General features: G+C 41.2%; 1 protein-coding gene across 3 annotated transcripts in view; it reads right to left on the bottom strand.

Annotated features, from left to right (window-relative positions):
* The window catches only part of CDH11 (cadherin 11), a 154519-nt gene that overhangs the window by 18603 nt on the left and 123590 nt on the right, over nucleotides 1-12326 (bottom strand). For all 3 annotated transcript variants that reach the window (XM_027516388.1, XM_027516389.1, XM_027516390.1), the window contains exons 8-11: nucleotides 11514-11767; nucleotides 2765-2901; nucleotides 1603-1736; nucleotides 1256-1373 (exon numbers count right to left, since the gene is read on the bottom strand). In XM_027516388.1, coding sequence (XP_027372189.1) covers nucleotides 1256-1373; nucleotides 1603-1736; nucleotides 2765-2901; nucleotides 11514-11767 — 643 coding nt within the window. The remainder of the gene's footprint in view (nucleotides 1-1255; nucleotides 1374-1602; nucleotides 1737-2764; nucleotides 2902-11513; nucleotides 11768-12326) is intronic.

Raw genomic sequence — 12326 nt, 5'->3', positions numbered from 1 at the left:
TGTTGAGAAAATTTAACAGAGTGCAGGAAGGATCTTGGCATGGTGTTTAGAACATAGTTTGTCGTGATGGTTGTTTAGTCACTAAGTCATGTCCGGCTCTTTGCGACCCCATGGACTGTAGCCCACCAGGCCCCTTTGTCCAGGGGATTTCCCAGGCAAGAACACTACAGTGAGTTGCCATCTCCCCATCCAGAGTGTCTTCTCGACCCAGGGAACGAGCCTACATTTCCTGCATTACAGATAGATTCCTTATCCCCGAGTCACTGGGGAAGCCCCTAGAACATACTAACTGGTATTTATAATATTGATAACACTGATAACGGTGATGGGGAAAGTAATAATAATTAGTTTAATTGAAGAAGCTATAAGCCTGATCTCAGTCACCAAGAAATCAATATATAACCTCCCACATAGCTAGCATGTATCTAATGAAAAGGTGTGAAGAAGGACCACATGTCCTTCTTTTATTCCTATATTGAATCACAGCATTTGTCTTCCTGTTTTTACACTTGCATTGTCACAGGCTTATAGGAGCAGGTGCAGATGAAAATAGTCTGGAGAGGAGTCAAGAAACTTATTTTTTGATCTTGGCTCTGCTGCCAGCTTTGTCTAGGGACTGAACTGTTTGGGCCTACACAACAACGTCGAAAAACAACTACTGCAAACAATTTGCAAGTCTAGAATCTCCTTGACTAATGAAATAAGAAGTAGAAATCACATCAAATCTTGCCATGTTTACAGCAGAGATACTAATGCCCTTCAGGCAATAATTCTACAGCCACCTTTAGGTATCAAGCTCTGTACCCAACCATACTACAATAAAACTGTGCTGGAAAGGGAAAGACAGCTGAAAGATTACATTGCCTTACAAAGTTGAACTAATCTCTTTTAATGCTTTTCTTGATATCAATATTCATAAAGCCATACTGTCCCCAAAGGGTTTATCAACCTCTTAAAAAAAATAAATGAAGTTGTTTGCATATTGACCCTGTAAGCATCCCCGCTTGGTTTCCTCAGCACTTCATGAATATCAAAGCCAACAACAACAACAAAGAGTAAAATAAAAATAGACTCACTTATTCCTATGCACCAAATGAGCCCGTGTCTCAAAATAAAGGTGGCGTTATTATTTCTTGTTTGTTCTTCAACAGAAAGGCATTATTAAGATTAGGGGGAAATACTTGTGCTCTGCAATACAAAAGCCATTTGTTTTCCATTTCTACTTCTCTGAACACACAGGAACCTTGGTACGAACCTCTGTTGTCTCTGACTGTGAAATTTGGATTGTGAATGATTTCAGGGGGTAGGCTGAAGATAAATCTTGGTCCATTGGCTGTGTCATCCTTGTCATCTGCACTAATTGTAACAATTGGCTGAAAGAGAAAGGTGGCCCATAAATAAATCATGCTAACATTGACACATCATTTATTTAAAAATTCCTGTCTGGCTAAGAAGCCTGATTTTAATTAGAGAACTTAGCTCCTGAGCTAAACCAGGGCTCTGAAGCCTTCTTGGGCAGTTGGGAAGTTTCTCCAAGGGATGCTCTCAAAAGCAAACTCTGGTCCTAAATGATTGCTCCTAGCCAGGGCAGGGCAGCATTACCTGGTTGGAATGTGGCTTGGTCTGGTCACTCTCACAGATGAAGCCTTCATAGGGGGCAGCAAACTTGGGAGCATTGTCATTAACGTCAAGGACCCTAATGGCCACAGGGACTTTGGCTTCCTGATGCCGGTTGTCTGGAAGGAGAGAATTCAGATGGTAAACATGTGCAAGGGAAGAATCCATGTTGCTCCAAGGTTACTCTCAGGAAAGAGTGAGCTCCAGCTTCACTCAGGCCCTGCAGGCAAATGCACTGTTGGCACTAAAGTCACCTAAACCCCAAAGCATGCCAAGTCCAACGTGCGGGTGATGTCCTAGAATAAAGGCTATCATTAGACCGGTAGGAAATAACACCACTTTTCCCTTTCTGCTGAGGTTTAATTCCAAAGGCTTATAGTGTAGCCTGGCTCCCCAGAGTGTAGTCCAACAACAGCAGTTCTCAAAGGAGGGTTCCAGGACAGCATCAAACGATATGGGAATTTGTTAGAAATGAAAATTCTCAAACCCAACCCAAGACCTGAGTTAGAAGCTCTGAGGGTGGGGTCCAGAGATCTTTGTTACAACAAGCCCTTCATGATAATCCACTGCATGATCAAGTTTGAGAATCTCTGGTCCTCGACTCTTTGCGACCCCATGGACTGTAGCCGCCAGGCTCCTTGTTCATGAAACTGTCAGGAAAGAATACTGGAGTGGGTTGCCATTCCCTTTTCCAGGGAATCTTCCTGACCCAGGGATCGATCCTGGGTCTCCTGCACTGCAGACAGATTCTTTACAATCTAAGCTACCAGGGAAGCCCCCATAGGTAAACAAAAACCCATAAATCTTGGCTCTAAGGATTCTGCTGCTCTGGGTTTAAACAAAACTGAGGATAAAGTGGGGAATCTTTTGGTGGTGGTGAAGAGTTTCAAGCTGCTACAGGCTATCAGCTCATGTGCCAAGCCTGTACCCAGTTCTGCCAAAGAAAATGAAAACAACTCTATTTGCTTACATGTCTTTCTAGATAGATGACCAAAAATAAATTTTAAAGACTGAAAAATATATTTGACTGGAAAAAAAAAAAAAAAAGCTTGTTCTATCTCAGCTATCTACTATTTTCCAGAATATAGAGAGTCTGAAGGAATACTATTTGGCAAAGTAGAATCAAAACCCTTAGGATAATACTTACGGATTTCTGCTGCAAAAACTGATATGTTGAGCCAGGCAGTTTCTTCTCTATCCAAAGGTTTTGTAGTTTTAATAAAACCATCCTCTGGATTAATAGTGAAAAACCTGTCCAGGTCAGTATGACGATCGATTGAATACCTAAGCAGAATGCAAGTGAGGCAATTAGACTGAGATATTCCAAGCAGCTTAATATTGGAATATTTTCTCCATGCTATATTTAAAGCAACTTTTTCAATGACTTGCTTGAGCTAGATTTTCTTTTTAATCAAATTTACTTTTCAAACTCCGTACATGAATCTTTTATAGAAATCATTTTGCCACATTGGAATTCTTTATTCAGGACAATGAATGAAAGAGCTGTTTAGCATATTTGATTGAGAAACAGAATAACATGCTGCATATTTGATTGAGAAATGGAATAACAGGCTGCATATTTCTTCATATTTACTACAATCATCCACCATCTGAATATTTATGAACCTGCATTTGGGAAGCGGGTTTACCTTGCTCCCAAACTACTCAAATAGTCACAAGTGTATGGAACTTCTGCCAGATTTTTGCATATGAAATATTAAATACTTTTAAGTTTACCTAAAGTTATCATCAAAGATCATTCACAGTCTAGAAAAAAATCAGTTTTCTCCATACTTAAAGGAAAATGATAACTACAGTTTGAGTAAATGTATTCAATGTATTTGGTTTTAGCGGTTCTCCAGGTAGCTTGGTTCTGAATTCCTTTGTGAAATATGTAAAGCAGGCTTGGCCATTCATTTGTAGAGCATCCTCCCCACACTTTAATGACCCCCTACTAAGCCTAACACCATAGTTGGAAGGTTTCAGCTACTCCAGTCCACTAGAAAATTTGCTTTTTTCTAAAATAAGACAGAGTAATTTCTAGAATATTACAGGGCAAGGTGAGGTAGAATATGGTCAAGAGGAATGGTCTTTACTGAGGTGTAGTAAGGTAAAATAACTTGCCCAGGATAATGTACTAGAGCTGCTAAGCTGCTAAGTCGCTTCAGTCTCGTCCAACTCTGTGCAACCCCATGGACTGCAGCCCACCAGGCTTCTCCATCCATGGGATTCTCCAGGCAAGAACACTGTAGTGGGTTGCCATTTCTTTCTCCAATGCATGAAAGTGGAAAGTGAAAGTGAAGTCACTCAGTCATGTCCAACTCTTAGTGACCCCATGGACTACAGCCTACCAGGCTCCTCCATCCATGGGATTTTCCAGGCAACAGTACTGGAGTGGGGTGCCATTGCCTTCTCCCAATGTACTAGAGACGCGGCTCTAATAAGTGTTGACAGTTGTCCATTGACTTCCATGGGGGACTGGATCCAGGATCCCTGAGGATACCAAAACCCATGGATGCTCAAGTCTCTTATATAAAATGGTGTAATATGTGCATATAACCAACACATATCTTCCTGTACACTTTAAATTATCTCTGGATTACTAAAATACTTAATATAATGTAAATGCTATGTAAGTAGTTGCTGGTGTTCCACAAATCAAGTTATGCTTTTTGGAACCTTTCTGGGCTTTTTTCCTGCAAAATATTTTGGATCTGCAGTTGATTGAATCCATCAATATGGAACCCATCAATGCAGAATCCATGGCTAAAGACGGCCAGCTGTACATATGTCTAAAGGCATTCACTGAGAGCCATACAACCAAATAATATTACAAAGAGATAGCAAATACCCTGGGTGTCACAGAGTTTAATCTCTTCAATTTATAAATGATGGGATTTGCAAATGACCTATCTCCTGGTTTCTGGGGAGCCAATATTAGAACCTGGATCTTCCACTTCTAGATCATGTTATTTCCAAGAAAGAGGAAATAAGTATGGAGGAGCACTTCATAAAACATAAAACATGAGCTCATCCATGATACCGTTGACTTCACAGCTCCCTATGGGAATGGAATGATGAGTCCCCTTCCCCGGTGATAAAACAGAAGATAAACTACCACACACCTCATAAATGTCAGTAGAAGCTCAGTGATTGAGCTGACTGAACCCTAAGTAGAGCTCTATGTGAAAAAAAGAGAAAGAAATAACGTATTTTCCCTGACTCCAGGGAGTTTACTATCTACTTGACATGACAAGACAGGCTCATGGGAAGAAAGATAATTAACAAAGTGTTATTCTATACAAGTGGAGCACATGGATTTTGGTTTTGTAAAGTCCTAGGTACAAGTTCATGTCCCCACTGTATATACATCAAGTGATATTGGAGAAGCCACTTAAGTTCTTTAAATCTCAGCTTACTTATCATTTAAACTAGAATATTAATAGTTCCCAACTCTCAGGTCTTCTGTGAGGATGACATGAAACAACAGATGTTGAAGATGTACAACCCAGTGCCTCACAGAGTCAACAGAACAACAAATACAGCTGCTATGATTTTTGCTGTTGTCACCGCTAATGCGCACTGGGTAGACCATGGAAGCTCTCGAATGTCAGTCTACAGAGTATGACTTTCATCCAGTGAAAAAATCACGAAGGGCTTTCGATCAGAGGAAAAACAGACTGAATCAGACCATCAGGATGATGAACACGATACGGGGGGCAAGGTGGGCTGAGCTAGTGAGAGTGGGGGAAGGAGCAGTGGAAACTTAAGGAGTTGATGTACTTTTTAAGGAATATGAGGTGATAAGAGAGTTCGGTGTAGGAGTGACAGAGGGAATGAAAGGCCATGTGATAAAGACAGAACCAGTAAGATTGAGTTGATATTTGGGGATCTGTGGGAAGCTGGGAGAGTCCTAGAGAATTTTTAGCATGAGTGTCACAGAGAGGGAGGCACTGGGAAATACTAAAACAAAGTCAACTTAGCAGGAAGGAGAGACTTAAATTCTACTAGGGCTACGCTGCCATGCCAGAGAGGAAAGATTCAAGTCTATCATAGGTTTCACAAAGTTACGAGAAGAGCTGATCTTCTTCTTCGTCTTCTTTTTAAAGTATGTCACAAGAAGCATAGGCTCAAAAATATCTTTCTAATGAATGAGCGAGGGAAGGGAAAAGGAAGTGGGTAAAAATGCACAGCAGATAGCAGAAAAAGTACAGAATTAGAGTCAGGGAGAAAGATCAGTCTAGAGGTAGAAAATCTGGAGCATTAACTCAATTTAAACAGCAGAATGGAATGAAACTATAAATAAATGGACACAGGGAGAAAGAAAACCTGAGGTCAAAGGTTGAGTCTCAGGGAGTCCCCAGTGACTGGGCTGGGATGGAAAACTAGCAAAGACACCACGTATGTCTGAGGCATGAAGAGGTTACTGGCAATGAAGCTAAGACGAAAGAATATTTTAGGAAGGCAATGGTAAAGAAAGGGTCTCTAATGCTACAGAGTCTGAGAAGAAAGATTTGCAAAAATTTCTAAGCAGCTAAGAGTTTGGGTGACACTATAAGGCCCTACCTGTATGTCCAAGGACACAAATGCCCTTAAAGGTAAAAATAAGCACTCAGGAAAGTAGGCAGTCTGGCTAGAAAGCTTACCGAATAAAAAACTTTAAAAGTTTTTCTATGAACTGTTTGGTAGTTCTAACAACTAGGACCTGAGTGGTTGAGGGAAGTTGGTTCAAGGGCAGTAATGAGCATCTTTGGATAATTATAGACATGAACAATGCCTTCATTCATTCATTTCATTCAAATGAAAATATGACCCAAATAACCAATCACAGATGTGGATCCCCAGAAATAATGAGGTGCCAAGGAAATGAGCGGTTGTTCATGTGTTTTTACGTCACCACTTCTAAAATGCTACTGCTGCTAAGTCGCTTCAGGTGTGTCCAACTCTGTGCGACCCTGTAGCCCACCAGGCTCCCCCATCCCTGGGATTCTCCAGGCAAGAACACTGGAGTGGGTTGCCATTTCCTTTTCCAATGCATGAAAGTGAAAAGTGAAAGTGAAGTCGCTCAGTCGTGCCTGACTCTTAGCGACCCCATGGACTGCAGCCTACCAGGCTCCTCTGTCCATGGGATTTTCCAGGCAAAAGTACTGGAGTGGGATGCCATTGCCTTCTCCGAAAATGCTGCTAATGTACCTCAATATCCTAGGGCAGAGCTAATTAGTTTAAAATTAACACCATGAAAATTTTTGAGTAGTTTAAAGGTGCTATCAAGCTCCTCAGATCAGATCAGTCACTCAGTCGTGTCCGACTTTTTGCAACCCCATGAATTGCAGCACCCCAGGCCTCCCTGTCCAACACCAACTCCCGGAGTTCACTGAGACTCACGTCCATCAAGTCAGTGATGCCATCCAGCCATCTCATCCTCTGTTGTCCCCTTCTCCTCCTGCCCCCAATCCCTCCCAGCATCAGGGTCTTTTCCAATGAGTCAACTCTTCGCGTGAGGTGGCCAAAGTACTGGAGTTTCAGCTTGAGCATCATTCCTTCCAAAGAAATCCCAGGGCTGATCTCCTTCAGAATGGACTGGTTGGATCTCCTTGCAGTCCAAGGGACTCTCAAGAGTCTTCTCCAACACCACAGCTCAAAAGCATCAATTCTTCGGCGCTCAGCCTTCTTCACAGTCCAACTCTCACATCCATACATGACCACTGGAAAAACCATAGCCTTGACTAGACGGACCTTTGTTGGCAAAGTAACATCTCTGCTTTTCAATATGCTATCTAGGTTGGTCATAACTTTCCTTCCAAGGAGTAAGCGTCTTTTAATTTCATGGCTGCAGTCACCATCTGCAGTGATTTTGGAGCCCAAAAAAGTAAAGTCTGACACTGTTTCCACTGTTTCCCCATCTATTTCCTATGAAGTGGTGGGACCGGATGCCATGATCTTCGTTCTCTGAATGTTGAGCTTTAAGCCAACTTTTTCACTCTCCACTTTTACTTTCATCAAGAGGCTTTTTAGTTCCTCTTCACTTTCTACCATAAGGGTGGTATCATCTGCATATCTGAGGTTATTGATATTTCTCCCGGCAATCTTGATTCCAGCTTGTGCCTCTTCCAGTCCAGCGTTTCTCATGATGTACTCTGCATATAAGTTAAATAAGCAGGGTGATAATATACAGGCTTGACATACTCCTTTTCCTATTTGGAACCAATCTGTTGTTCCATGTCCAGTTCTAACTGTTGCTTCCTGACCTGCATACAGATTTCTCAAGAGGCAGGTCAGGTGGTCTGGTATTCCCATCTCTTTCAGATTTTCCCACAGTTTATTGTGATCCACACAGTCAAAGGCTTTGGCATAGTCAATAAAGCAGAAATAGATGTTTTTCTGGAACTCTCTTGCTTTTTCCATGATCCAGCAGATGTTGGCAATTTGATCTCTGGTTCCTCTTCCTTTTCTAAAACCAGCTTGAACATCAGGAAGTTCACGGTTCATATATTACTGAAGCCTTGCTTGGAGAATTTTGAGCATTACTTTACTAGCATGTGAGATGAGTGCAATTGTGCGGTAGTTTGAGCATTCTTTGGCATTGCCTTTCTTTGGGATTGGAATGAACACTGACCTTTTCCAGTCGTTACGTAATGTATCTTCTTGCATACAGAGCACAGTACTCAAACTTTCCTGGGAAATCTTTCCATTAGTGCCTGCTCAGCCAGAGTAAACCACCCAAGGCAGATACGGATTAAAATCCAGTCTCCAATACTGACTGGTCATGTAACTTTGAGCAATTCACGTCAGTACTTTGAGCTCCAGTATTTCCATCTATTGGATCCTAAAGTGATCACTGTCTCAAGGTTGTTTGAGGATTAACTTCTATAACTTAGCGCAGGGTTGTCTGGAGCCAAGAAAACTGTCTTCGTTTCTCTGCCTTTAAAAACTGTCTGCCTTTAAAGACTTAAAGGCAACTGAACAACATTTACATTTGGACTTCCTTCTGCTCTGTCAGCATTTTTTTTTTTTTTTGGTATAAATAGAAAAACTCCACTGTCTGTGATTTTTTTTTTCATATTCAGATATATTTACTTTTCTTCCCAGCTTTATTGAGATATGATTAATAATAAAAAAAAATCTGTATTTAATGTCTAACAACATGATGTTTCAAAATAAGTATACCTTGTGTAATGATTACCATGATCAAACTAATTAACATATTCATTGCCTCCTCGAATAGTTACTATTCTTGTGTGTGTTTGTGCCTGTGTGTGGGGGCAAGAACACTTAAGATCTACTCTCTTTGTAAATGTCAAGTCCACAATACATTATTATTAACTATAGTTACCATGCTGGTCAATATCCCCCCCATTTCCCCTATTCTCTAGATCCTGGCAACCACTGTTCTACTCTGTTTCTATCAATTAGACTTTTTTAGATGCCACATAGGAGTAACATGCTATATCTTATGTCTTTCTGAGTCCAGCTTATTTCATTTAGCAGTTGTTGTTGTTGTTTAGTTGCTAAATTATGTTCAACTCTTGGCTACCCCATGGACTGCAGCATGCCAGGCTTCCTTATCCTTCACTATCTCCTGGAGTTTTCTCAAACTCATGTCCATTGAGTTAGTAATGCAATCTAACCATCTCATCCTCTGCCACCTCCTCCTTTTGCCTTCAATCTTTCCCAGCGTCAGGGTCTTTTTCAGTGAGTCATTTATTTGCATCAGATGGCCAAAGTATTGGAGCTTCAGCTTCAGCATCAGTCCTTCCAATGAATATTCAGGGTTGATTTCCTTTAGGACTGACTGGTTTGATCTCCTTGCTGTCCAAGGGACTCTCAAGACTTCTCCAGCACCACAATTTGAAAGCATCAATTCTTCAGCATTCAGCCTTCTTTATGGTCCTGCTCTCACATCCATACAGGACTACTGGAAAAACCAAAGCTTTGACTATATAGACCTTTGTCATTTAGCATAGTATTTATTCATCATTTAGCATCAGATCAGATCAAATCAGTCGCTCAGTCGTGTCCGACTCTTTGCAACCCCATGAATTGGAGCACGCCAGGCCTCCCTGTCCATCACCAACTCCTGGAGTTCACCCAAACTCACGTCCATCAAGTCAGTGATGCCATCCAGCCATCTCATCCTCTGTCATCCCCTTCTCCTCTTGCCCCCAATCCCTCCCAGCATCAGTCTTTTCCAATGAGTCAACTCTTCGCATGAGGTGGCCAAAGTACTGGAGTTTATCCCCAAAATACACATATGTTATCACCATTGGCAGAATTTTCTTTCTTCAGGCTAAATAATATTCTATTATATAGATATATCATGATTTCTTTGTCCATTCATCTGTCGATGGAAATTTAGATTACTTCCATAGCCTGTCTATCATGAATAACACTGCAGTGAATATGGGAGTTCAGGTATCTGTTCAAGATACAGCTGTTATGGAAAGCAGTATAGAGGTTCCTCAAAATGCAGACGGTGGCTTGTTCTGTGGGCTGTAACTTATCAACCCATGACCTAGACAGACATATCCCTGGCCCTCTTTGAGTATGCCAATGGCAACACAGTGTAAGCTGTCACTGCGATGCAGCATGGTAAGAGCTGTGAGGTAGAAGCTGCATCCGATCTATCTTAGGGTGCCTAGGAGAACTCCTAGAGGACATGACACCTAAGTGGAGATGGGAAAAATGAGTACCATGTTGTAAGCTGGAAAGGATGAGGGAGAGAGCTCCAACCAGGAGGAAGAACATACAAAAGTCAGGAACTAGAAAAGGAGAGGAAATAGCCTAGTCTAGCTGCAACTGAGAGTCTGGTGAGAAGGGAGAGGAAGAAAGCAGAGAGACCAGCAGTAACTGAGGGGTGGGGCTTGAAGAAGAGCTTAAGCTGAGTGAGAGACTTGACATTATTTTGGACTATGAGACAATGAGAAACAATTTGATCAGTGACTTTTTTGTTGTTGTTGTTTAACTGAAGCACGATATGATGTTTGGATCTTGCTACAGGATGATGGAAAGGTAGGTGGTAGTCTGGGGGTAGGGAGACCATGAGCAGGCAGAGGAAGGAATCTAAGCAAGAACAGAATTAAGGGAGTGGCCACGGAAGTACAAACACCTGCTAGAATCCAGGGCAGGTTTCAGACAACTTTCCATTCCTGCCCTATATAGACATGCCTTGACTGTATAACTCAAGCTTCCTTCTGGTCAGCTTCTTTCTCAACACTGTCTCATCTTCATCATCAGTCTCATTGGTTATTAGCTCAGGTTGGGGAGACAGGGGAGGCAGGGTTCTGTTTTCTAGTTTTCTTTTCTAAGTCACAAAAATGTATTCATGATAAGAAAAGCACTTTAAATTTGAGGGTCACTTTATTGTCTCTTCAAAATGTTCAGCAGTTAGATAGACAGGGCTTGCTTTCTGAGCCCCCTGATCACTGTCTGGGTTCTTTGGTTAAGTCACTTTGTCCTGCAGAACCCTGTTTTTGTCTCAGCTTAAGGAATAATAATTCCTATAAAATAATGTTGACAGGATAAATTAATTTATGTATCTGATTCCCCTTAGTGAAGTAACGGGAACATAGAAAGGTATTCAATAAATTAGAATTACAGTTATTATTTTACAACCATTATTTATACTTCACCACAATTCTCTGAGACAGACAGGTGAAGATAAGGGTTATATCACCTAGTATAACCAGGAAATCTGCTCCAGAAATTATGGAGCCTGAATGAGTCTATCCAAATAACTGGAGTAGAATTTTCATGTCTCCTAAGTCTTCATCTTGTTTACATTGAATGATATCTTGGACCCTTCTTGAGACTGAAGGATGTGGCTCCTGTAGGGCTTTCCTAAAACCTCTTGCCTCTAGAATTCCCCATCCAGACTTTAAAAATAAGTTTATCTGTACCTTATTGGGCTGTTGGCAGCATCAGGGTCTTTGGCATGCACTCTCCCCACCACAGTGCCAGGGGCTGCATTTTCTTGGACTTCGTGGATATAACTTGGGGCCAAGAACATAGGGGGCTCATCAGCATCTTCTACTGCAATCTTGACTGTCACGGTGTCCTTGAAAGGCCCATTGCTGATGAACTTTGGGTCAATGTGCACGTTGGCTGCCTCTACCTTCAAGCTGTATGCTCTTTTGGTTTCAAAATCTACAGGCTGGCAAAAAAGAAGAGAAGATTGACAACCAATTCCTTGAAAGAATAATGGAAAAGAAAGACCTGATTGTTTTTATAGGGCAGCGTGAATAGTTGTTCAAAGAGAGAAAATCAGTGTCTATTCAATATCCAATTACCTGAGCCATTTGGTCAGAAAATCAGACAAATCAATTGTTAAAACTTGGAATGTGTTTAATGGGTAATTCTAGGAGCACGGCAGACTCCGAAGGACCCCATCATCTAAAATGAACCACATTATCTGAACACACTAAGGCTTCCCAATTCAGTCACTAAAATCACTTAAGGAAAGGAATTAAAACATTACAAAAATAAATGTTGTAGCCCATTCTGAAAAGTACTAAGAATCTTGGTAATAAAAATACTCAATGAATTTTAGAGAAAAAAGCAATGTCTTGTTAGATGACTCTCCCCTCTACCCATACACACTCTGGCTTAATCATATTAACAGTCTCATTTTTAAACTTTTTGACCACAGAGCATTTCTCAAAGTCTAGAAACCTTACCAGCAGTGGTCCATAATCTGACTTAACAGATTACGG

This window comes from Bos indicus x Bos taurus, chromosome 18 (assembly GCF_003369695.1).
Source record: "Bos indicus x Bos taurus breed Angus x Brahman F1 hybrid chromosome 18, Bos_hybrid_MaternalHap_v2.0, whole genome shotgun sequence".
Lineage (NCBI taxonomy): Eukaryota > Metazoa > Chordata > Mammalia > Artiodactyla > Bovidae > Bos > Bos indicus x Bos taurus.
This window is presented reverse-complemented; position numbering and strand designations above follow the sequence as displayed.